At 44.2% G+C, this 24118-nt stretch overlaps 2 protein-coding genes across 4 annotated transcripts; both read left to right on the top strand.

The window, feature by feature from the left end:
- Nucleotides 1-189: 189 nt before the first annotated feature.
- Nucleotides 190-10580, top strand: arih2 (ariadne homolog 2 (Drosophila)). Of its 2 annotated transcripts, none has more exons than XM_072713558.1 (15): nt 190-293; nt 2158-2590; nt 2706-2773; nt 2864-2939; nt 3348-3492; nt 4326-4447; nt 4940-5049; nt 5178-5295; nt 5416-5466; nt 5887-5908; nt 6145-6296; nt 6622-6765; nt 8738-8806; nt 9581-9700; nt 9832-10580. In XM_072713558.1, the coding sequence occupies exons 2-15, from the start codon at nt 2336-2338 to the stop codon at nt 9901-9903; spliced, it is 1524 nt and encodes a 507-aa protein (XP_072569659.1). In that variant the 5' UTR covers nt 190-293; nt 2158-2335; the 3' UTR covers nt 9904-10580. The 2 variants fall into 2 exon arrangements, with proteins under 2 accessions (XP_072569659.1, XP_023691077.1); XM_023835309.2 differs by having other exon boundaries at nt 227-374.
- Nucleotides 10581-12002: 1422 nt separating this feature from the next.
- On the top strand, nt 12003-23674 carry impdh2 (IMP (inosine 5'-monophosphate) dehydrogenase 2). 2 transcript variants are annotated; one of them, XM_023835303.2, is made up of 15 exons: nt 12003-12158; nt 13125-13173; nt 14037-14138; nt 14224-14298; nt 15054-15260; nt 15436-15523; nt 16107-16306; nt 16388-16478; nt 16597-16692; nt 16928-16999; nt 18911-19054; nt 19943-20087; nt 22191-22334; nt 22451-22534; nt 23066-23674. In XM_023835303.2, the coding sequence occupies exons 1-15, from the start codon at nt 12061-12063 to the stop codon at nt 23085-23087; spliced, it is 1617 nt and encodes a 538-aa protein (XP_023691071.1). In that variant the 5' UTR covers nt 12003-12060; the 3' UTR covers nt 23088-23674. The 2 variants fall into 2 exon arrangements, with proteins under 2 accessions (XP_023691071.1, XP_023691072.1); XM_023835304.2 differs by lacking the exon at nt 16928-16999.
- Nucleotides 23675-24118: the final 444 nt, after the last annotated feature.

Genomic DNA, 24118 nt, shown 5'->3' with positions numbered 1-24118 from the left:
AAAGATACATATTTACTTTCAACATGTCCTTACATGATCTTAGAGCCACACAAACCAGAAAGAATTTCTATGCACTATTTCTATAATTTCATTAAAAAACCCATTAACAACACAATTAACACTTAAATATAATTGATTATGAGTTCGGAAGATGTACAGGTACGAGGATATATTTCTTGCAAAAGACATGACCCAGTCCTTGCCATAGTACACAGTCATGCTCACAGGAGGCGGATGTGACGTAGCTGACTAATCTCCCTGTGCTTCCTGTCTTCCTTCTTGGCTGTGACTCGGTAAGCCGAACCGAATTTGTTCTTGGTCTCTCCGTCGGTCCTGTACTTGCATCGTGAGGCTGTCCAGTGCGGCCCAGAGGGGTAAGTGGAACAGGCTCCTCGTATAGGAATGTTGAAAACTGTCGGTTGTGTATTTCTGGAGCTGCTTATGGCTTCGCTCGGCCTTGTTTACATGCGAATCCTCGGGTTTGTAGTGAGAGGCGGCGGCCGTGTCGGTGGCAGGGGTTAGGAATTAGCGGCTATACAATGGAGGGATCGAGCCGATTCTCAGGGGTCTATCAGATTCTTCTTTTCTGCACAGTAAAACTACATTAAAACGTGCTATTCTGGTACTTCGATATCAACCCGCACATATTTTGATACAACTAGAGTTTAATACTTTTTATACATCTGACTTGCTGCTCTAGTAGTAAGCAGTTGTAAACAACTCGAATCGCCGTCGTGTTATTGACCGAATTGGCCATCCCGGCATTCCCCGACGTGACACGTTAATGGCGAGGTTAATCGTGGTCACTTGCTTTGCGAGGTAGCTGGTTAGCTGGCTACGCGTGTCAACCTGCATTAGTGATATATTTAGAATAGGACGGAATGCGGGGCAGTAGCCCTGGGTGCATACCCCCCTCCCGACCTCTGCCTGGGAAGCCACTCCGCTTGTTGCTTGCCTCACCACATGCCACTTTTCTTGGCGTTTTACCCACATTTACAGCCGCCTGTACCTTTCTGTTGGCTCTGAGAGAATGGTAAGCAAAGGGTAATGTGTGACCAAGAAAAAGAAATTACATTTTTTCGTGGTAAGGTGCAATCTTATCGTGCTGTTGTCATTTACACCATGGCTATTGTTGTGACTACGGGCTCCGTGAATGTAACATTGCTCTGTAATCCCTTAAGCTACGTAGCGTCAATCCGTTCACCCAGCTGCGCTATATCTGCATGTCCGTCTCTGCCCGCCTACGTTTATCTCAGACGAGCCAGAATTAGTCACATACGGCGTATTTGTTATAGTATTAATCCTAGTCAATCAGATGCACCTAATTGAGGTTGCTCAGCCCGTCGGTATTAAGTATTCGCTAGGGCTTCATATGGGTCTTCCAAATGTCACTGGACAAAAACCGTAAAAAACACAAATCCAAAATAAATCTAGAAGCTGACTGTAGGTCAGATATTCAAAGTAGCGTTTTAAAAAAGAAGGAAATTATATGTAAATAAATGTCTGTAAAATATGTAGCAGAAGTCATGTACAGGATGAATTTTATATAACAAAACAGCATTGCTAGAGAACAATTGCAGTGCAAAAATAGTTAAGTAATTCAGCTTTGAGATGGTATAACTTATAGCTATCTTGACTTGGGGAAAAATGTTTAGGCTGACAGGTAAAACTGACCATTGAAAACTGTAAAGTGGTTTGTGAGGGAGTACCATTGTCTGAAGCTAGATAGGTCGTCATGGATCTGCATCGTAGCCAAAGCCTGGCCCACAGCCTCGGATGAAACTGTAAACTTCTGAATTGCGCGTCTTGATCGCAGAGCACTTGGATGTTTATTATAGTCCTGTTTTTAGTGTTGGACTGAGACCTTTGACTGAGTTAGCAGTCACTTGGAGGATGTCTCATAAAGGTTCATTTGAGGTCGTTTGTGTCAGGTCTGCAGCGTGATCTTGTCCTTCAGGATGGCAGCTGGGAAGTGTCACCATTCTTTCTGAGTGGTGGGGGCGGCTCTCATGTGACTGTAGACTTTGCATCTGGGATTTGTTGATGTGATAGATAACACACATTTCTTCTCCTGTTTCTCCCCTTTCTCCTGTGATCTGCACCTCCGTCTCCCCCTGGACTCTCCTGCCTGCGGCCTCCTGCCACTCCTTCCATTAGTTCTTTTGTCTCCGCTAAACCTGCTCCCAGTGTACCTCATGAGTGACGGGGAGTGCGACTTCTTCTGCTTCTTCCGCTGCTGCTGAGCACCAAAGCAGCAGGGAGCTGTAGTCATCCCAAGTGCTGAGGGCTGATTGGTGCGGGGGGGGCGGGGCTATTTGAGGGCGGGCCCAGGGGAATGTCTGTAGACATGAACAGCCAGGCCTCTGACAGTAACGAGGACGACATCGGCCCCAACTCTGAGGAGGAGGAAGAGGATGAAGTCGGAGAGGATGGGGACATTGCAGACTACTACGAGGGTGTCGCCAGTGACGTGGAGCAGCAGGGGGCCGATTCCTTCGACCCAGAGGAATACCAGTTCACCTGTCTCTCCTACAGAGAGAGTCAGAAAGTACTGGCCGAGGATGTGAACAGGGTCGCTAGCACCCTGAAGGTGAGGAGGTCGGGCTCAGAGGTGAAAGGATTCTCAGGGGACAAATTGCAGGCCATTTAATTCAACACTAAGCAGTTTTGAAACTAACATTTTCTGTCCATCTTACCCCTTGTAGGTGACACTTGCGGTAGCTAAGCTGGTCCTGGTTCATTTTCACTGGCAGGTGTCCATAATACAAGACAGGTAACGTCTCTCATAGAGTCTAGCTGGGTGGGGGGTGGTTCTCTGATTGCTTCTCAATATTGTTGCTCTGTGATGTATGTCGGGTTTCAGGTACATGTCCAGCTCCTCCCAACTGCTGTGTGAAGCCCTAGTCCAGCTCCATCCTGGCACCTACAGACCCATGACAGTCAGTGCTCTCTCTCTCTCTCTCTCTCTCTCTCTCTCTCTCTCTCTCTGGTTAATTGTGTGTGTGTGTACGTGCACGTGCACCTGTGTGTTCACCATTACTGGATGTGTTTATTTATTTCTTTCTCTCTTTCCCCTCTCTATCTAAGGCCTTAGCACTGACTTAAGTAGTGGCCAACATTTTAATATACACAGAAAATGCAGCCATTACTCTGACATTCAGTAATATATCCCAGCTAGTTTTAACGTGAATATGTATATACATATTTAACACACTGCAGAATAAAGGTGTGTGTTGTCACTGTTGTGCAACCAGCTGTGGAGTTAAAGCTGCAGTGGCTGTTTGGTCAGCCTGCTTTGCCGGACGTGTCCTTGCCGTGTTTTGTGGGTAACACTGCCCCTGTCCTAGGTGCCCGGCCACTCCTATCAGTGCGGGGTGTGTCTGCAGCAGGTGCGCAGGGATGCTCTGCTCGCCTTGCCCTGCCAGCACTCCTTTTGCAAGGCATGCTGGGAGCAGCACTGCACTGTGCTTGTCAAGGATGGAGTGGGAGTGGGTAAGTCCCGACTTAATACCCACCTGTGCATGTCTGTGTACCCACCTGTGCACATGTCTGTGTGAATTTGTGTGTGTGTGTGTTTATGTTTGTGTGCATAGCTTAATGTGTGCTGGTTCATTTGGTGGATCTTTGTTGACATTTTAATTTACATGTGTTATAGCCCAAACTGTATGGAAAATTTAGTCTCTGATTGTAAGGAGCTGTGCAGTGTGTGTGGGCATGTGCAGGTATTTTATGTATAGCTCTGTATATGTACATCTGTTAAAACTATCAGCAGGTATTTCATGTACTTCTCCATGTTTTTTATGTCTTTATCGTTACACATGCCAGTGTGGATGTGTCATGTATAACTTGTGTGTACGCACGAGTGTTCTAGGGCAGGTATCTCAGATATTTCTGTCTGGTGGTATCTCTGCAAGTATTTCATGTATGTCTATGTGTCAGTCTGTGCAGGTATTCCAGTGTGTGTCTCTGTATCTGTCCTGGTATTTGTATGCGTGTGTGTCTGCACATGCTTATGTAGGCATTTCATGTGTAATTTATCTGTGTGCTTGTGTGGGTATCTCGGGTATGTGGGTTAGTTTTATATTACATTGTGGGGACCACAATGACCACAAAGATCTGTGAATGCAATCAAAAAACTAATAATGCAAAAAGTCTCATATTTAGTTTGGTTACTTGTGGTTAAGGTTAGGGATGGCTAGGGGGTTAAGGTTGTCATGTTGGGATTAGAGTTAGAAATGAATGGAGAGTACCCACAAAGATATAATTACAAACCTGCGTGTATCCGTGGAGGTATTTTGGATGTAATTCGGGATGTGTCTGTGCAGGTATTTCGTGCATGGCCCAGGACTGTTCCCTCCAAATGCCAGAGGACTCTGTGCTCCCACTGCTGCACGGGGAAGAACTAAAGGACAAATACAGACGCTACCTCTTCAGGGACTACGTGGAGGTCAGTCGGCCGCTCCGTCCTGGCCATCTGTCTGCCTCTGAGCCTGGCTGCAAATGGGGGAGGGGGGTGGCAGAGCGAAAATACACCCCCGTGCTAATTTAGCTGCCCTTGTAGTCATTAGGAAGTAAAGTCATTTATAATTAACAGCAGGTAGGAAATTAAAATGCAGCCCACACTTCCCTGGTGCATCAACAGGCTTTAAGGTTTTCGGCTGTGTATGTACAGCATGGGCTGATGATGGTGAGTGTGGGCTTTTCTCTGGGGTGGGACCGTCCCATTGCGGACACTCCTTCCACCACGTTGTTGTATTCGTCAGCAGATCTGTGACAGGGTCGTCTTGGCTTTGGTTTTTATGACCCGCCTGGCAGTCAGTATGTCTCGTCGCTCGTGACGCTGTCGTGCCGACTGTTGCCGTGTGTCTGTACCCGCGGGCTACATCGCGCAGGGGTCTCTGTGCGAGCACTTAGTGTCCATCTCTCTTCTGTCCCGCAGAGTCACTGGCAGCTGCAGCTGTGTCCCGGAGCTGACTGCCCAATGGTCATCCAGGTGCAGCAGCCGCGGGCCAGGAGAGTGCAGTGTAGCCGCTGCAGCGAGGTCTTCTGGTGAGGGACGCGCCCCGACAAGTCGCCCGAACAGCCGCCCACGCGGTACAGGCTGTCCCATGCTAGAAGCCTTTATTGCCTTTGTTAGCAGTGTGTCACCCTCGTCGCTCCTCCTCCCTCCCCTGCAGCTTTATGTGCCGTCAGATGTACCACGCGCCCACGGACTGCGGAACCATCAGGAAGTGGCTGACCAAGTGTGCGGACGACTCCGAGACAGCCAATTATATCAGCGCACACACTAAAGATGTGAGGGAGCCTCCTGGTGTCTGAGGCCTTTCATGCGGCCCTTGGCCAGTTTAGGCTGAGCAGCCACTATGGGTCTCCATGGCGTTCTTGCTGCTTACTGTCTTCTGTCTTTGGTTTCAGTGTCCCAAGTGCAATATCTGCATCGAGAAGAATGGGGGCTGCAATCACATGGTGGGTGTGTGTGAGATGCCGTAATCCTGCTGGCAGTAGAGCGTGTGTGTGTGTAATGCCGTAATCCTGCTGGGAGTAGAGTGTGTGTGTGTGAGAGAGCATGTGTGTGTGTTTTTATGAGGAGTCTTACAGCAGCTCCATGCACAGATACCGCATGTTTTTGTTTGTGTGTCAATGCTGAGGCAGAAGTACCAGAAGTTATTCAGAATTAACTTTGAGTTTGCAGCTGAGTGTGGTTTGGAGGGTGTGAGAAAAAAGCTGTGGGCTTATCCCTGCTGTTATGTCTTTTAAAATTTATTTTATAGCCTTCCTAAGTTCTCTCGAGAGAAGGAAGCCTCAAGGATATTGGCAGGTTTGATGGTTTGATGTCCACATTGTCTCTCATTATCTCTCTCTATCGTTTCTCTCATCTATCACCAGCAATGCTCCAAGTGCAAGCATGGTAAGGGACTCCTCTTTTGATTATTTAGTTTAGAAGTTGCTTTTACCCTTGTTGATAAGTGGGTATTTCTCAGGGTAGCTTGAGTATTGTGTATTACTTGAGTATTACTTCAGTATTAGCTTCGGTATTGAGTATTACAGACCCATAGGAAACTACCATCTCAGTCCAGCCTATCAGAGTCAGTATCTTACTAGCTCCTCCCCCACCCCACCCTCCTTTGCCGTGTTTGCCTGTAGATTTCTGTTGGATGTGCCTGGGAGACTGGAAGACCCACGGCAGTGAGTACTACGAGTGCAGTCGCTACAAGGAGAACCCTGACATCGTGAACCAGAGCCAGCAGGCCCAGGCTAGGGAAGCACTCAAGAAATACCTCTTCTACTTTGAGAGGGTGAGAGCCAGTCTACACACACAGCGACAAGCTGGAGTAGATGCTTATGAGCCTGTGCCAAAGGTTTGCTGTGTTTTATCAGAGTTGCACTTTGCTTGAATCAATAACTGTCAAGCCCAACAAAATGTAAGTGTTTTTGACACTAGCTTCTTAAAAGACGGATTTGCCTCCATAAAGATGATGAAAAATATTCTCTCAAATATAGAATGCATCTTTATCAGCCCACACTGTTTGTGTGTGTGTGTGTGTGTGTGTGTGCGCGTGTGCGTGTGTGTGTGTGTGTGTGTGTGTACAAACAAACACGTGCACACTCATGCTTCCACAGTGGGAGAACCACAATAAGAGTCTGCAGCTTGAAGCACAGACCTACCAGAGAATCCAGGAGAAGATTCAGGAGAGAGTGATGAACAACCTGGGCACCTGGATTGACTGGCAGTACATGCAAAACGCTGCAAAGCTATTGGCTAAGGTATGGACACCCTGCCTTCATATAGAATGCTGCTACCCCAGAGCACACACAAACACACAGTGCACAACAACGAAATGTGTCCTCTGCATTTAACCCATATGTGACATAGCAGGGGGCAGCTAATTCAGCGCCCGGGGAGCAGTGCTTGGGGGCGGTACCTTGCTCAGGGTACCTCAATGATTCAGCTTCCTCTTCAATGGGTAAAAATCCTGTATTGGTCCAATTATAAGACGAACCCCCACTTTTTAGAAAAAAAGTTTTTGGAATACGAAATCTTACCTTCATAAAGAAAAATCTTCGACAAGAACATATATGTTAACCAGCAACCACAGCTTAGGAAGCAACCACAGGCAATTGGATTACAATAAGTGTATTATTCATTATTCCTTTTTTTTTGGAATTTTTATCACAAACTTCCCAAACTCGCGGACGCAGAATGTTTTCGATGCAGCAGGCCCACAGGAAGAGAGTAAGAAACGTATTGTGGAGAAAGGTTGAGCCATGTTAATAAATGATATGACAGCTCTTTTAAAATGAATGTTACTCTCTATTGACAGCCAGTATCAGTTCAACGCGAACAGCGGCACTAGGGTCGCCAACTCTCACACATCTGGGCCGGTATTCATAAAACGTCCTAAGAATGGTCGTACACTTGGACTTAAGACCATTCTTAAGAGTTAAAAAAAATCTTAGCAAAAAATAGAACCTAAGAGCATTGTATAAAGCTGCTAAAAGTAACTTTCAGCAAAGTCTAAGCCCAATTCCTAAGTGCTGACGGAGCCAGCATTTAAGTGTCGTGAAATGAGGACTAGAAATAAAATCCCGCCCCAGATACTGAGTTCAACCAATAGAGGAGCTGCACGGTGAATATATTAGTGACATTAAACCGTTAATGTACAGCTTTATACAACATACCTTTCTGTGATCATACCTTTAATTGCTTGTACGAAAATCTACCTAGCACACCACCAATCAATTTCCACTAATAGATGCACATGTACTATAAATTATGGGTCAAACGCAAAACTCATAGCAAGACATTGGATTCTAAAAGAACCAAACTGGACGACAAACAAAACGGTTCTTTTGGCACAGTTGGTGCTTAAATGGAAGGAGGTAGTGCGAGGAAAGTTTGGCCTAGCTGTTACAAGCACGGACAAAAAAAGCTTAGGAGGCTATTGCAAGCTCCGTAAATGCTGCGTCACCTCGGACAAGGCGTTCAGCAGAGGAATGTGAAAAAAGGTGGTATAATGTTCTATCGACCTCGCGAAAGGAAATCACAGTTTATAAAGCAAGCATGCAAGCTACAGGTTTGTGTCATTACTTATATTGCTCTTATGACCCTCGCTATAATAGATGATGATAATCTATTATTATTATATTTTTCCAGTTGCCAAAAACATAGCATCATTATCACCTTCAGTTCAACTGTAAGTTGAAGAATGTTTATGCATGCCACTTATTCTTAAGTCTTGGAGTAGGAGCAAAATCACGTCACTCTTAGAATTGTGACGCATTTAAGAGTGAAATTTTACTCTGAGAAGTTTTATGCATACCGACCCTGGTGTGACTCTCACGCTCATGCAAAAAATATTACGGCGAATCTATATTATGATAAGTCAAAACACTCATTACGAAATATCATATTTGGCACCATCTATTGCCTTTCTTGCCTAAACCCTGAATATAAAACGACACCACATTTTCAGATGTATTTTGAGGGGGAAGAAACCTGTTATATTCCGGTCAACACGGTACATAAAAACGTGGAGGAGGAAGGCGAAAAAACATACCTGCAGTTTCTGACTGTTTTCTTAGAGAGTAGACATTTCTGACTATACCACCCTATGTAACATACATTGTATTTCCTGTACAAAATGTATCTGTTCATGGAATAATATCCTTAAAGCAGGAACATGCACACAGTATCATCATACTGACATGAGTAAATGTCTGTCCCTGCTGTCCTCAGTGCCGCTACACGCTGCAGTACACCTACCCCTACGCCTATTACATGGAGTCTGGACCACGCAAGAAGCTTGTGAGTTTTTGTTGTTTTTCTATCACATACCGATAAAGGTTTCAGGGTTACATTTAGTTTCTTATTTAGCTCAGGTTAAATACCTCTAAATTAAATGATGATTGTACAGACGCATCGGGATGCATCTTTTTGCATATACCCCATCCTGCTTTTGAGACATGTGTACACGCACACACACAGGTGAGAGTGAAACTTGGGGTCCGAGCACAGAGTCAGCCATTTATCCGCCACCCCTACAGCATCTTGGGGGTAGTTAAGGTCCACCAGAGTCTATTCTACCAAGGACGCATTGTAAGTAGTGATCACAGACACAGAGGCCTAATCCAATGAGCCATTCTCCATCCCACTATTTCTCACCCTTCTTCTCAGGGATCTCTAGATGGTCCACGTTTTTGTTTCTTCCTAGCTCCCAGCCAGACAGTCCACTTTTAAAAACTTGGACTGTCTGGGGGTTGCCAAGGACCAGTTTGGAAAAAACAGGTACAAGGGGTGCCATGTGGCTCAGCAGGTTATGGATCTGAGCCCATGTCCAGAAGGTTGTGGGTTTGAAATCCATGGATGGCAGAGTAATCCTATCACAGTTGGGCCATTGAGCAGGACTCTGTTGCTCCAGGGACCCTTTGAGCCTGCTACCTGACCCCAAGCTTTCCTCACTTGTGCAGTTCCTACAGCTCAGTCCCTTTCTGGGCTTTGATCTGACAGCCTAGAGCTTAAGCGTGGGCCACATGCATTAACGTTGTTTTCTCTTTGCCGCATCACGCCTCGGCCATGAAGTTCGAATACCAGCAGGCGCAGCTGGAAGCAGAAATCGAGAACCTGTCATGGAAGGTGGAGAGAGCGGACAGCTATGAACGGGGAGTTGGAGGAGGGGGGCTAAGTGCCAGCGACAGAGGGGTAAGAGGACAGGAAAGAAACATGATGGGAATGAGGGCTGCTTTACAACTATATAAATGCATGTGCATTTTTCTGATGAGTGCTGGTCATGACTGCTTGATTTCCGGTTCTGAACTCCTGCCTCCACGCAGGACCTGGAGAATCAGATGCACATCGCAGAGCAGCGGAGACGAACACTGCTCAAGGATTTCCATGACACCTGAAGCCCCTCTTCACTCTTTCAGCTTTTAGAGATCAACAGCACCCCCTCCCACACACCCACCCACCCCCCCCCCCCCCCCCCAACCCCACCTCACCCTCTCCATTCCCTGCTCTGGTCTTGTTTTGGTATGGGTGCATTTTTTTTTTCTTCATTTGGTTTAATCCTGCTCCACCCCATTCATGACATGAGACAGACGGAGACACACGCACACAAGGACGGTCGCAGAAAGACACCTGTACAAGGATGCACGCAGAACACAAGACATGCACCGAAACACGCACATGCGAAGGCACACACAGACATGCACTGGCTTTTTAACAAGCGTCAAGCCGCTACTGAAAGGGCCGGCAGGGGAGACGGACGTGCTGCGGTGACCAGGAGAGGCAGACTCTGTGAAATCAGAGACGGTGCCACCTAACTGCTGTCCTGTCTCCAACAATAACCCAGCTCTCTGCTCTTTCCCTTTTTCTCACATTGTTCATTATTATTTTTTGAGAAATGGTTGTTAATAGAAATAGATCATTTAAAGGGTTAAAAAAAAAGGAAAAATGTAATTTTCAAAGGTTGTACATTAATACAGAAATAGTTACTGAGAGTTTTTAAACAAGCTCTTGTGTCCTGTGTTGTTTGGTCTGTGTTATTTCTATTATCAAGCTAAATAAATCATATTTAGCTTTATTGATATGTGCGGCTGAGATAAGGACTAAGAAAACATGCTAGGATAAAAATCTAGGATTTTTATACTCAGATATCACTTATTACTACTATTCTAATGGATTTTCTAGATTATATATTTTATATATTTGATTTTTTTAAGAAATATGGTTTCACATGGTTTGTGTTCCTTGTTAGACTTCTTCGTCTAACAGGAAGCATTTCACAAAATATTTGCATGCCATCTGCAATTTAACTCCCCTAGAATCAGTCCTTTCGCATACAGATGAGATGAATTACTAATTTATAGTTGTTTTTTGCAGCATCATTGGAATAATATGCTTACTGTCATACATTTTAACTGAAAAAAATGTGAATGATTAAAATGCAGTGGAACTGTTGCTGATAAGATCTATTCACAAAAGTAAAGAACTGTGACAAAGGTGACTTTATTTAGTGAGCTGTCCCACACACGCAATGCCTCCTCTTACTTAGGAATGCACTCCAGATTAAATTAGACCACAAAGTGGATAACAATATTTCATGATGATGTATAGGACGTCCAATCAATGCAACCAAAGGTGACTCAAACTGAAGTTAGTGAAAGTTGTACACAGTACAAAAATCCCAAATGCTTACTATGATGTAGATCTTTTTTTTTTTTTACGTACAGTAACTTAGGAACTGATGAGTCTTATGTCTCTCTTGGATGTTCTGTTAAATGATTACAGTAAATGAGTGCACTGGCAAATTACATATAAAGCTACCAAAGTGACATACCATTTTCATGGCCATAGTATGACTAGGATACAAGCCTAAAGAAGCCATTAACCTGAGCAGACATACATTATTTAGTCTGGACAGCAAAGCTTTATAAGGAATTACTTAACTATAATTAGTAGATCACATGTGCAGCACATTTATCTGTTAACAGCTACTTTTCCAGTATAAGATTGCTATGAATGTGGAGCCTATACCAGGAAGCAAAATACACACGGCAGTGCAATACTTTACATGGTACGTCGGGCTGTCATATGGCAACTCATGCGCACAAACTAAAGGGAAATTTGGATAGACCATTCACCGAACTACTATCGGAGGAAACATGGATGGGAACGTTGCCTCACACTTCCAGGCCTCTGGTTCAAATCCCGCCCACGCGCTGTGTGTATGGATCATGGAATGATTCTCGGAATAATTATGCATATTGTTCTAGCGACTATATGCAGAATACGCAGTTGTGCATGGTTATATAGACTTAACATTATTGGACTGTATAGTCTTTAACACGGGTTAGTATACTTCTCCAAACGTACGCTGTTTTTCCATAATTATTTTGTCAAATAAACTGCTTTGTTAAATCATCGAATATTATATTGAGTTTGTACTCGACTACTTATGCCTTGGTCTCATGCGGAAATTGCGTCACTAGAAGGATGCAGGGAATTGGCGGTCACAGTTATCCGCACGTGCTACATTCGCATTTAGCAGGATCACCGGAGCCATGGCGGACTACCTGATTAGCGGGCAGACCAGCTACGTTCCCGATGATGGGTTGACTGGACAGCAGCTCTTCAGTTGCGGGGATGGCCTCACCTATAAGTACGGTTATAGTTAGTCCTGTTCTGGGCTTTTTAGAATTATGGGAGGAAATTTTGTTAATTCCCGGCGTTTAATAGCTAGCTTGTCAGTGAGCCAGCCGGCTACCAACGACAGATATCTTAAGTAATGAGTTTAATTCGTATAAAGATAACAGACAATATCACTAGGCATTCATATCGGCTTGTCGGTTATGCTTCTGGCCGCTTAAAGTGTTATATTCAGATTACAAGCTGCTGTCATATTGGAATTGCGCTACTATCTGCGGCAATGTCATGAGAGGTATCCACCCCATAAATGGTAATAAAAGGGTGATTTTGGCGTATGGTCATAAGTATTGTTATGGAATTAGTCATATTTTGGGTAGATAAACTGAGGAAATACATTGTATCACGGCATTTTCCGTGTCTGTCCTATTAAGTAAAACAAAAGACATAGTTCCAGTTTACTGTATGTTTATATATGTAAACGTACTGCTTGTTACTTATCTTAGTTATGGTTTGATGAGGTGATAACCCTGTTGATATGAAGTTTCTGTGAAATTACGTCTCGGGAGAGGACTGTCGCGGCTCGCTAAGGGGGCTACATTGCTGTGCATACCAAGCGTGCCTCGGTGTTATTTTAAGCCATCATTTCAAGACCCGGCGCACGTGTGTTAATATCACCCTTTTGGGTTATGACAGTGAAGAGGCACGCGGTCCTTTAATCCCCGAAATTCCGAGTCAAACCGTAATAGTGAATTTAACAATTTTAATGTGTATTTACTGGTGGCAGGCTAAGGGTTATGCACATATCGTTGACGGCATAAAACAATGTGTTTTGTGGCCGATTTCTACCTTTTTGTGTTGAGTATTTTGGTGGATATCTAAATGTTTGAGGACTTGGGGGCTGTTTCACGCAAAGTGTTGAATAAGGTATCTGCCAGTGCATTCAGTACCTTTATGCAGATATTCTGCTTTTCCCTTCCAGTGATTTTCTTATTCTGCCTGGGTACATTGACTTTACAGCGGACCAGGTGGTGAGTGAAGGCTCTCTTACTATTTGGCTGAGTGACTGAATGAATAAATAAAGCGACCCATTTCTCAGGTTGCAAAAATCCTGAGTGTGATCAGACAGAAGCTGTAGGTCTGTGTCTGGGAGAGCTTGACCACTAGAGGGGATAAGTGTCTTAAAGGGGCAGGTTTTTAAATGTCCAAAATGAACTCGAAATATAACACTGCTTTTAAGAATCCGTATGAGTGTACATTTGGTTTTTAGCCAGTTTGTGAAATGTATAAACATTGAAACTTTTTATAAGCACATAATGAAATCAAAAATCATGCCTATGCTTATGTTGGTGTATCTCTTATTTCATATTTTTATAGCAACTCCATATGTTTTTTGTATTCAAAATGTTCAAAGTGTAGTGGTGAACAAGGCTTTATATGGGTATATTATGATGCATTACAACATCGTTAAGAAAGAACAATAGAAAAACAGGGAAAAGACTGAGAAATGAAAGCAATAGTCAGTTATGAAGTCATGTAAAAATTTAAATGGTTATATATTTGTATTAAAGGCATTTGTTTTGCTTTTGACCACAGTTAAATGACACAGTACGAACTTTGAGAAATATCAGAACTAAGTTATGTGATGCATTGTTTTTTTTCCCCTTATGTCAATCCTGAGCGAGAGTTAAATGAGCAGAGATCGGATCTTAAGATCTGAGTTTCCCTCAATTCTGTACCCAGATTGAGCTGGCATTAAAGGCATTTTTGCAAGTCTCTTCTGAAGTAACAAATACTTTTCAGGAAGATTTAATATTCAGATTCTAATTTAGACTGAAACAAACACGGTCCTGCAATCGCATTAATGCCTAACTGAATGTTTGCCTTCCCCCAGGACCTGACGTCGGCACTAACTAAACAGATCACCATGAAGACTCCTTTCGTGTCGTCACCCATGGACACGGTGTCAGAGTCAGGGATGGCCATCGCCATGGCGGTAAGAAGGCTCACATTTGTGACCTTGCTGTGTGTCCAGTACTTGCGCGTGCTCTGTCTCATTTCTCCCTCTCTGTTGGCCTAAGCTCACCGGAGGCATTGGTTTCATTCATCACAACTGCACGCCAGAATTCCAGGCTAATGAAGTGCGCAAAGTCAAGGTAACAGTCCTCTTCGCCTCTTTAATCTCTTGTTCTCTCAGTTTTGGCCCCCAGTCTGTTTACTGCCTTACATTCTCCCGTCATGCTCTGTTCTTCCTTTTTCTCCCTTCTTTGATGCTTTGAGGCTTCATTCACACAGATGCACTTGTTCTCTCTCGTTCTCTCCCTGATCCTTTTTCTGCTGCTTATCACCACTCATTACCGCCTCCCTCAGTCGTCCTCTTGCGTCTGTATGTCTCCTGGTGAAGCCGTGCTTCTCCTACTGGTCCTGGGATTGGCCAGAGTGCACATGCTGCCTTTTTGTCCCCTTTCTTCCTTGAAATTTGTTGGGTTTCACTGAGCTGCTATGAAAAATTAATTGCATGTAGCAGCTGCTTCTTATTCTAAGACTGCAGTTTCAATGGGATGAGCATTATAGGGATGGTTGTGTGACTAAAAGATTCTGCATTAACTTAATTTGAGTCCTAAGATGCATTCAGTTGTTCACTTAACCTGCATTTGAATAATGAATCTTATCATAATCTGTGCCTTAATTACTTTCCCTACTATTACTCCTTCAAAAAATGTTAAGCTTACTGTTGTCAGAATGAATTGAGCAGGAGTGAAAGTTAAGTGTTGGGCTCAAGGAATCGCACTAGGCCTGCAGGGCCGAGATTGAGCAGCACAGCTGTAGGAATGTCTGGCTTAAGATGTCCCCTCCTGTGCACCACCGCCCCCCTGCCCCCTTCTCCCCACGCTTCCCCCTTCTCCACCAGCGGTATGAACAGGGCTTCATCACAGACCCGGTCGTCATGAGCCCGAGCGCCCGTGTGAAGGATGTTTTCGAGGCCAAGGCCCGGCATGGCTTCTGCGGCATCCCCATTACAGACAACGGCCAAATGGGCGGCCACCTTGTCGGCATCATTTCCTCCCGGGACATAGACTTCCTCAAGGAGGAGGACCATCACCTGCCGCTCAGTGAGGTGGGCAGTGTCTTTCTCACAGCTAGTATCAGTCAGCTGGTGGGGGGGGGGGAAGGTTTCTTAAGTTTATTTAAATGTTTCATTGAGGACTTCAAGGACGTCGCTCCTTTTCTCTTTAAACATCATTAGCTAGCTGAATCTTGGCACGATTGAGACGACCCTTTCCCCCTTGCAGGTAATGACCAAGGTTGAGGATCTGGTGGTAGCTCAAGCAGGAGTGACTTTGAAAGAGGCAAATGAGATCCTGCAACGCAGCAAGAAGGGTAGGGAGTGAGGCAGCAGGTGGCCATCGCATTCTGAATTATGAAAAGTCATAGAATAATTACTGTATCATAATTCAAGTAAAATGTAGGTGTTGCAGTTCTTTAGACCACCTGCTGGCAATTAATATTACAAATAAATACAGCTAACATGCCTATACACCTCACGCTGTCAGCACTTTCAGCCGTTCCTCATCGTACAGCTTCCTGATTTGCACTGGCCTTTGTAAATACAGGCATTCGTTTTTTTGTTTTTTTTTTCTTTGCATCACTTTTATTATATTTTTAATATTTTTATCTTGGGTATTTTCTTTTTGAGTACAGTCTTTGGAGCATTCCAGTGTTTCACTACACGTCAATTCGTCAATATGAATTTTATTTTACGCATTAATTTTTCAGATATCCAAAGTTCAAATCTTCGCCTTGATTTCCTCTCATTGTCATATCAGCTTCCCCCCCCCCCCCACCAAAAAAAATATTATGCCCTCCATTGCTCTCTTGAATAGTATCTTATTATCTTGGTTACTAATGGGGCCTAAACTAAAGTGGTTTAGCCTCCCGCCTGATGGCTGATCCCACCTGACAGGTAAGCTGCCCATCGTGAATGAGGACGGATGCCTGGTGGCCATCATCGCCCGTACGGACCTGAAGAAGAACCGCGACTTCCCGCTGGCCTCTAAGGATTCGCGGAAACAGCTGCTGTGTGGCGCTGCCATTGGGACACACATGGACGACCGGTACCGGCTGGATCTGCTGGTGCAGAGTGGGGTGGACGTAGTGGTGCTGGTGAGCATTTGCTGGTGTCTGTGTGTGTCTGTCTACCATTTAATAAGTATTGTTCTAAGCAGGTCTCTCTTGCTTCCACAGGACTCATCTCAAGGTAACTCGATCTTCCAGATCGAAATGATCAAGTACATCAAGGAGAAATACCCCAGCCTGCAAGTTATTGGGGGCAATGGTGAGAGTTTCGACCGAAATGGTTGTCATTGTGTTGTTCAAATATTCTGAGTCTTCTGTTCACCTGTCAAGGCCTTCTGGCATCTCTCATTGTATCATTCCTCCTCTGCCTCTTTCAGTCGTGACGGCAGCTCAGGCAAAGAACCTCATCGACGCTGGAGTGGATGGTCTGCGCGTTGGAATGGGTAGTGGCTCCATCTGTATCACGCAGGAAGGTGAGCCTGACCAATCACAGACTTCCTTACTTGGCCCCTAGCCAATCAGATGGAGACTACTGCGCATTTCCATCTTTCCACTCTAATTCTCATTAAATATCCAATGGGGTCGAATTGCTTCAGACTGTCTCTTGTAGTGATTGCAGCTGCTTCTCCATGTCTTATTCTCTCCTTTCCTGGCTCTCTTTCTCCACCTGTTCTCAACCTGAATCTCGCTGCTGCTGTCCGTCTCTAGTGCCCGTCTTTGTACCTCCCAGTATTAAGCTCCACAGCCCCAAAACCCCATCCACTGTTACAGGATATTCCAGTAAGTCCCGACCCAGTGCCCCCAGTATCATACACGGCCTGCTGTGCTGACTGGCTAACCGCTCTGCGTTTTTTGGTAGAAGTAGAGACTGGCCTGGGGTTTTGAGGCTTTGGTCGCTTATCTTTGGAGGCTTTGCCGTCTTACTAACCCAGTGCTCCACAGAATGACACCCTTCACACCATCTGCTGTGTTGCATTGGCCTGTCTAGTCGCAGGCAGCATGTTAGCTGCACTTAAGAACACGTTAAACTTCTCATATATCCTGAGCATGTTCAGCCTACACCATCTGGAGGATTTGCACTACAGTTTACATTAACCAGTGAAGGGGATATCATGTGACCCACTGGTTCTTATTCATCCCTTTCTTTACCATATATAAGGAACTGATGCAGTTGTACGTGTATGAGGTAATCTGCCGAATGACTTGTGAAATCTCTTTGAATAACGGTCATTATTCCGTGTCACCATTTTCGAGTTAGGCGGTAAATATTGGTTTATTTTGTTGAGCAAGGTTCTTGCATGATCTCAAGTCCCCTTAAGTGTTTCTGGGTCGTGGATTTTATCTGCAATAACTTGCGTAAATTAAGGTAGAAATGCATACAATGGAGAAAAATGGCAGACTTGTGCAGCAGGGATCCATCTTTGTCTCTGTTTATAAGCTGCTGTGACCCTTTTGCTGGTTGGGGTGGAACATTTTTAAAGTGGAAAACTTTGAGAAATTAAATACAATTCAACACAGTGCTACAGAGACATATCAATCTTGCATCCTTTGGCTTTGCTTTTATAGACGGCTGCCATCGTAAAAGCAAGTTTATGTTGCATAATGGGCAAGGGTTAGATGTTAAGACCAAAGTTGGAGATGAATTTTGCTGTTTTTTTTTCTTGAGCTCTGTGGTTATGGTGGACTTTGGGAGCAGCTACAGGACAGTGAACTGGAAGGTTGCCTATTTTGACCAAAGTGCCTGGTGTTCCAGTAACTTTCCATCTGCAAAAATAGTCTGGATCTGTGCTCTGGATCTTCTTTTGAGTGGGTCTAATGAATAAGTAACTTAATTTAAGTGCATGATTGAAATTTGAGCTACTGATTGAAGTTCTTGTGGGCAAAGAAGAGAACAGAAGAGCAGAATTGAGACAGGAGCTGCTGTTGTCTTTACTGAACATAAGGGAAGGCAGATGGTATGTAATGGAAATATGTTCATTAACATGGCTGCTTTTAATTACATGTAATTAATGTAACTTGTCTAAAAACTCAAATTGGTATTAACCCAGCAGCCCTCTTTGTCTGCTTTGGTAAAATCTGGAATTATGAAATGGAATATTACACCTATCTTGATATAGCCAAGATGTAAAATATTTCTAGGAATGGGGAGGCGGGGTTTTTACTATGAATGAGAATTTTTATTTCCTAATAAAATTCAAAAACTTCTCGTTTGAGATTATTCATGAAAAGATTTTCTTTCCCTGAGCCCATGTCACCTGATTGGCGTGCTGAGCCGTCAGTACATGGTGACGTCTGAAGTCCTTTATTCCAGCAAACTGCCCAGATTAAAAAAAATATGCAAGTAGATGTGAGATTAGGATGGAGCCCCCCCCCCCCCCAATCCTGAATTTCACAGTGAATGTGAATTATCCTATTACAAGCTTTACCCTAAATGTAACACAGTCATTATGCTGAAATTGAAATGCATTCCAAGAAGGCAAACCTTGCATGAGCAGACATAATACCCCCCCTCCCAACCAGAGTTTTGGTATCACTAATAAAACTGGTTAACAGGAAGCCCATGCGTGTGTAAGTATACTTGTGTGTGGGTGTAAAGTGTTTCTCTGCCTCACTGCTGTTTGACACACACCTGTCTCCCACGGATTGATATCTTTTGCTCTCTTCCCCCCCCCCCCCTTCTCTCTGTCTCAGTGTTGGCATGTGGCCGTCCCCAGGCTACAGCTGTGTATAAGGTGTCTGAGTACGCCCGGCGCTTCGGCGTCCCCGTCATCGCCGACGGGGGCATCCAGACGGTCGGCCACATCTGCAAGGCGCTGGCGCTCGGAGCCTCCACAGGTACTCTTCATAACGTGCCATTAACTCGCCCAGGCCTGTCTTCCGTGCTCCGTTTCAGTCTCAATTCTCTGCCTGTTTTTCCCATATTACCCTTTTTGTCAAGCTGACCAAAGCAGTAATATGTACGGCTAAAGCACTTCTAACAATCTCAGAAGACATAGATAATGATGAGCTGATTGTTAAACGCACAAAGGTAAAGTGAGTGCTGATATACTGCCTGTACCTTCTATTAATGCCACACAGCAATTTCTTCGCCAAGGTTCATTTGGTCATACTCGTGCACATTCCCTACGTTGCCACCATAATGTTCAAATGCCAGCATCTGTCATGGTGTGGGGGGTGTGTTAATGTGGACCTGGAGTCCACTTTCCCGTATGCTTATGTCCATCACAGAAACACGTCTGTTTTTATTGCAGTGCTGTCAGGGATCATTCAGTATTGGCTTTTGACTTTCCTTTGGATTCCTTGAATCTTTTAAGTGTGTGTGCTGTAGCGGGTAACTCCCATGGAACCTCCCTGCAATCGTGCATTGAGAAATATAAGAGATTACCTGGATAGGATGTCAATAAACAATATGTTACATCCCCTCCCCACCCTGCTAAGAGACTTTGTGAGGAATATCGGATTAGGCCACGGACAGTATAACAGTCAGGTCTCCCAGTTAGAAAGTATCGATCAAGCAAGTTGGGAAAGAATGGGCTGCTCAGTACTTGACTTCCTGACATTCACAGGGGTTTGACTATTTGAGAATGATTAGCAAAAAAGTTATGACATTGGTTATTGATTAGCCTAACACTGCTCCTTGACAGTAGGCTTTGTCTTTTCTCTCTGTGGGGATTGCGGAACAGCGCTGGATTGATTAGTTTTGCCTTTTTTTCTTTGGCACAGTAATGATGGGCTCCCTGCTTGCCGCCACCACCGAGGCCCCCGGGGAGTACTTTTTCTCCGATGGGATCAGGCTAAAGAAATACCGCGGCATGGGCTCACTGGACGCCATGGATAAGAACCTGGGCTCACAGATGCGCTACTTCAGGTATTCAGGAGCACTCCGGTTTACGCACTGTGAAAATCCATCTTGACTTCCATCTAGTTTTCCTAGACATGCTCGTCCAGTGGAGCCTAGTGACTATTTTAAGATGTATGAGGCAGGGTGGACCATGCACGGTATCTCTGTCCATCCCGCAGTGCAATTTTGGCATGCCGGTTCACCTGTTGCATGTTTTTGGACTGTGGGAGGAAACCCAAACAAATATGAGGGGCACACACAGCCAGAGCAGGACATGGGCACACAGACTCAGTACCCACCTGTCCTCTGTGCCACCTTCTCATGTTGAAGTCACACTGTTTAAATAAAGCCCCAGCATGTTGTGTTTCGGCACCTAACAGACTTGGACCCTGATATAACTTTTTCTCTCCCGATGCACAATCCTGTGGTCTTTCATTTTGTGTCCTTTCTAATGTAGTCGCTCTAAAGTATGATTTAATAATGTTGAAGGTGGATATATAAAATAAGATCGTTGGATTTGGAGACCGACCTTTTTGGGATGACTGTTTTGAAAATAGAGCTGTAGTTGATCTTCATCATCTTCCCCAAGCATCTTCATGTTTGCCCCCTGGTTTCAAGGAGGGTTAGAGCAGTGTGAATACTGTAGCTACTATGAAGCATTGATCTGTTGCCTTTGTCAAAATGAACAAAAGCTGCTTCTTGGCTATTGAGGCATCCTTGCTTGGGGGTGGACGTTCCGGCTTTTGAAATCAGTGATGGGTATCTTGCTGTGTACGTCAATGATCGTGTTTGAAGTGATCCTTGAACCATTTCTCGTAGGCAGCCTTGGCACTTCTGATACCTCTTTCAGGTTGGCCCTGGCGGCACAATAGGCTTCAGTATCACCAGTCCTGAAAGCTGTACTGTGAGTCCTTGGCAGATACTGCACCTCTTTGGATGCTGGTTGGGAAACACAAGAATGTGTTTGTCGACAGTGATGGTCAGAGCAGGTTTTTAATAATAAAGTCAATAATAATGCGGCGTCATTAATCCCCATGGGGAAATTCTTTTCGCCCATCTTGCGCTCCATGATGCACACACGTAGGTGAGCAGCAATGGGCAGCCACCTATAGAGATGCCCATAGAGCTAGGGATTAAGGGCCTTGCTCATGGGCCCACAGACATGTGACTGTTCTGGCAAGGCTGAGGCTCGAACCAGCGACCTTCTGATCACAGCCTCAAAGGCTTAGTCCACTGAGCCACACACTTTATGTAAGACAGTACTGTAGTTGTCTTCTCGAGTGTCTTTGGGGCTTATTTACACAATAGGTACACAGTCTGTGCATTCTTGGAGCTGGGAGGATCTATGGCCAGATCTGTACTGTCCTAATGGTCGGTCTTGCCTTTATGAAAGCGAGGTCTGTGAGGCCATGGTTAGGAACAAAGAAATGTGATCGGACTGACCCCGGTGGGAGGTGAAGGAGAGGCTTTGTAGCTATCTTTGGGGTTTTTTTTTTTTTTTTTTTTAAAAAAAAAAAAAAAAAAAAAAAAAAAAAAACGGGTTCAAGTGTGTTTGTGCTGCTGGTCGGGCATTTAACAGATTTACGAGTGTAGCTTGTGCCAGGGATGGGGTGCGACGAGATGAAAGCCGCCTCTCACCCGATGACGCATCGCACGTTCACAAGTACTGGGTATTAAATTATTGGCTGATGGCCCAATAGGGAACGTGAGCTGAGACATTGCGAGACCAGTTGGTTTTACCCTACTGTCAATATTGCAACTAGTCATGCTCATTATAAGAGGAAATGTGGGTTCAGACATTCGTTGCATGTGCTTGGCTGAGGAGCCAGTTGTGCAACACTACCCTCTATGGGCATTTCATAGACATAACATTATGTTCGTGCTGTGCGTCTCTTGTTGATTCGATAGCTGGTCCCCCCCAGCAGAAGCTGATTTGGGCGCCAATATATTGAAAAAAAAATTTATCTTAATTCCCTGCCCCCTGAGAAGATTTTGTAATTTCAGTGCTTGATTGCAAGGGCTCTTAAAAGAAAAGCTCTTATTGGCTGAACTAGAGAACCATTAAAACAGATCTCGGTGTGGCTTTCTGCCACTCCTAAGCCCTGTGAATGAATTGTTTTTGCTCCACAGTGAATGTGATAAGATTAAGGTGGCACAGGGAGTGTCTGGTGCAGTGCAGGACAAGGGATCCATCCACAAGTTTGTCCCCTACCTTCTGGCTGGGATCCAGCATTCCTGTCAGGACATCGGGGCCAAGAGCCTCACCCAGCTCAGGTAGGCAGGCCTCCCGAAGGCGCTGCGGCAGGCCTCCCAAAAGCGCTCATTCACTCGGCTGTCGAAGCGATGTGTACTGTGTGCATATATCCTCATTATTAAATGCATCCGACCAGGGCCATGATGTATTCTGGAGACTTGAAGTTTGAAAAGAGGACAGCATCTGCACAGATGGAAGGAGGAGTCCACAGTTTGCACAGGTGAGCAGGCTCACTCTCACGTGGAGCACTTTCTTTGTGTGAAATCACCTGCTTTACTGAAGTTGTTGACTTTTTTTTTTTTTTTTTAATGTTACCGTAATAACTGATTGAAAAGGTTCACAATCTAGAATTGTTTGTCGCAGCTCTGTCAAACACCCCCCTCCCCCCCCGAAATGTGTTTTCACAAGTTTCCATTTTGGTTTTGCTTAGAGTAGATTTATGGTAGAATAATAGACGTCGACTTTGAATTTGAAATTGAGGGGGAGCAAAATTGTAGAAACTGGAATAGTTTTCATTCAAGTGCCTGTAGTAATTTGACTTGTTTGGGAACAGTCTGATTTTACTGGGGCTCACCCTTAGCTTTTTCTTTAAGTGATCAGAGCAATTATCTTGCTAGTTTATTAACTTTATGGTGCCCGTGGACTAAATATGGATTTTAATTCACAGTAATTACTAGTTATAAATTTAATTTAACCACAATTTTTTCTCTGTCTAGATTTTTAAACTCTTTTTTTTCCCCCTCTCATTCAGTTATGAGAAACGACTGTTCTGAAGATTATGGAGCCATTGAACCAAACTTTTCTAGTCGTTCACATGACTCCTGACAAACCTGCTCCTTCAGGCAAACATTCAGATACAGACAAAACACCAGAACTGTCACAGAATACCTGCCTGCCAGGTATCCAACTATTCTCTCATTGTCTTCCAAATAAGTCACTCTTATTTAAAGAGATTTGCATATTACCGGATGCATGTGTCTAAAGCAGACACTTTCATGCATCCTTTAAAATAAAGTTTAAACTTTTAAAATAAAGTGCACTGCTTCCTTTGTCCTCATCTTTCTATTGAAATGTTCAGCTTGTACTATTCAATTAATGGTGACGTATATGCTGTCTGTAAACTGCAATGTCGAAATTTAAAACCCAGAAACAAGGAGCCGGATGAGTTCTCAATGATTTATGCAGCCATTATCTGTCAAACAAATGATCTTTGCCTCATTTTCGATTCACTGCACACTGATTTTGTTTGAAGGGACAGTGTAATCTGTGCCTGCTGCAGCATTGAATGAGCTGTAAACATACACACTGCATGGGAGGCTGTGGACCCTCATAGAAGAATAAAAATAAAAACAAGGAAAAACACTTTTTGTAATGGTGTTTTCCTTGGTTTTTATAAGCACCACATTCTTGCCTAGGGGTAAAGCTTACTTTCACTTCAAACCAAACATTTCTTCGCTGACAGACAGGTTTGACTGAAGCCAAAACAGTGTCCTATTCTGGGAAGGTAGGTGCCATGTAATTTTACCTAAATGGAACATGGTAAAACACCTATTTAGTTACATAGTGCACATTTATAAACTATTAATAAAACAATTTAGATGCATAGCTTTTTTCCCTAAATACAAAGCCAACCAAAGGAACTTCCTCAGAGGATCAGATAGCATAACATGTACCTGTGCAAAAAAACAACATAACGATTTTTTTAAAACCTTATTTAACAAATAAAACTTGCCTGCGATGAGGCTGACATTTAACCCCAGAACACTAATGCTTGTCAACATGGTTTCAGACGACTATTTCAGCA

Source organism: Paramormyrops kingsleyae, chromosome 6, assembly GCF_048594095.1.
Source record: "Paramormyrops kingsleyae isolate MSU_618 chromosome 6, PKINGS_0.4, whole genome shotgun sequence".
NCBI lineage: Eukaryota > Metazoa > Chordata > Actinopteri > Osteoglossiformes > Mormyridae > Paramormyrops > Paramormyrops kingsleyae.
The sequence above is the reverse complement of the archived record's forward strand: the minus strand, read 5'-3'. Positions and strand labels throughout refer to the sequence as shown.

Excerpts from the sequence above, each read along its gene's own strand:
- arih2 (XM_072713558.1), top strand. The coding sequence starts at position 2,336 with ATGTCTGTAGACATGAACAGCCAGGCCTCTGACAGTAACGAGGACGAC. Across the intron at positions 5,467-5,886 it reads ATGGGGGCTGCAATCACATG|CAATGCTCCAAGTGCAAGCA; the intron begins GTGGGTGTGTGT and ends ATCTATCACCAG. Across the intron at positions 6,297-6,621 it reads ACCTCTTCTACTTTGAGAGG|TGGGAGAACCACAATAAGAG; the intron begins GTGAGAGCCAGT and ends ATGCTTCCACAG.
- impdh2 (XM_023835303.2), top strand. The coding sequence starts at position 12,061 with ATGGCGGACTACCTGATTAGCGGGCAGACCAGCTACGTTCCCGATGAT. Across the intron at positions 15,524-16,106 it reads CCTGCAACGCAGCAAGAAGG|GTAAGCTGCCCATCGTGAAT; the intron begins GTAGGGAGTGAG and ends CCCACCTGACAG. Across the intron at positions 16,307-16,387 it reads GGGTGGACGTAGTGGTGCTG|GACTCATCTCAAGGTAACTC; the intron begins GTGAGCATTTGC and ends TTGCTTCCACAG.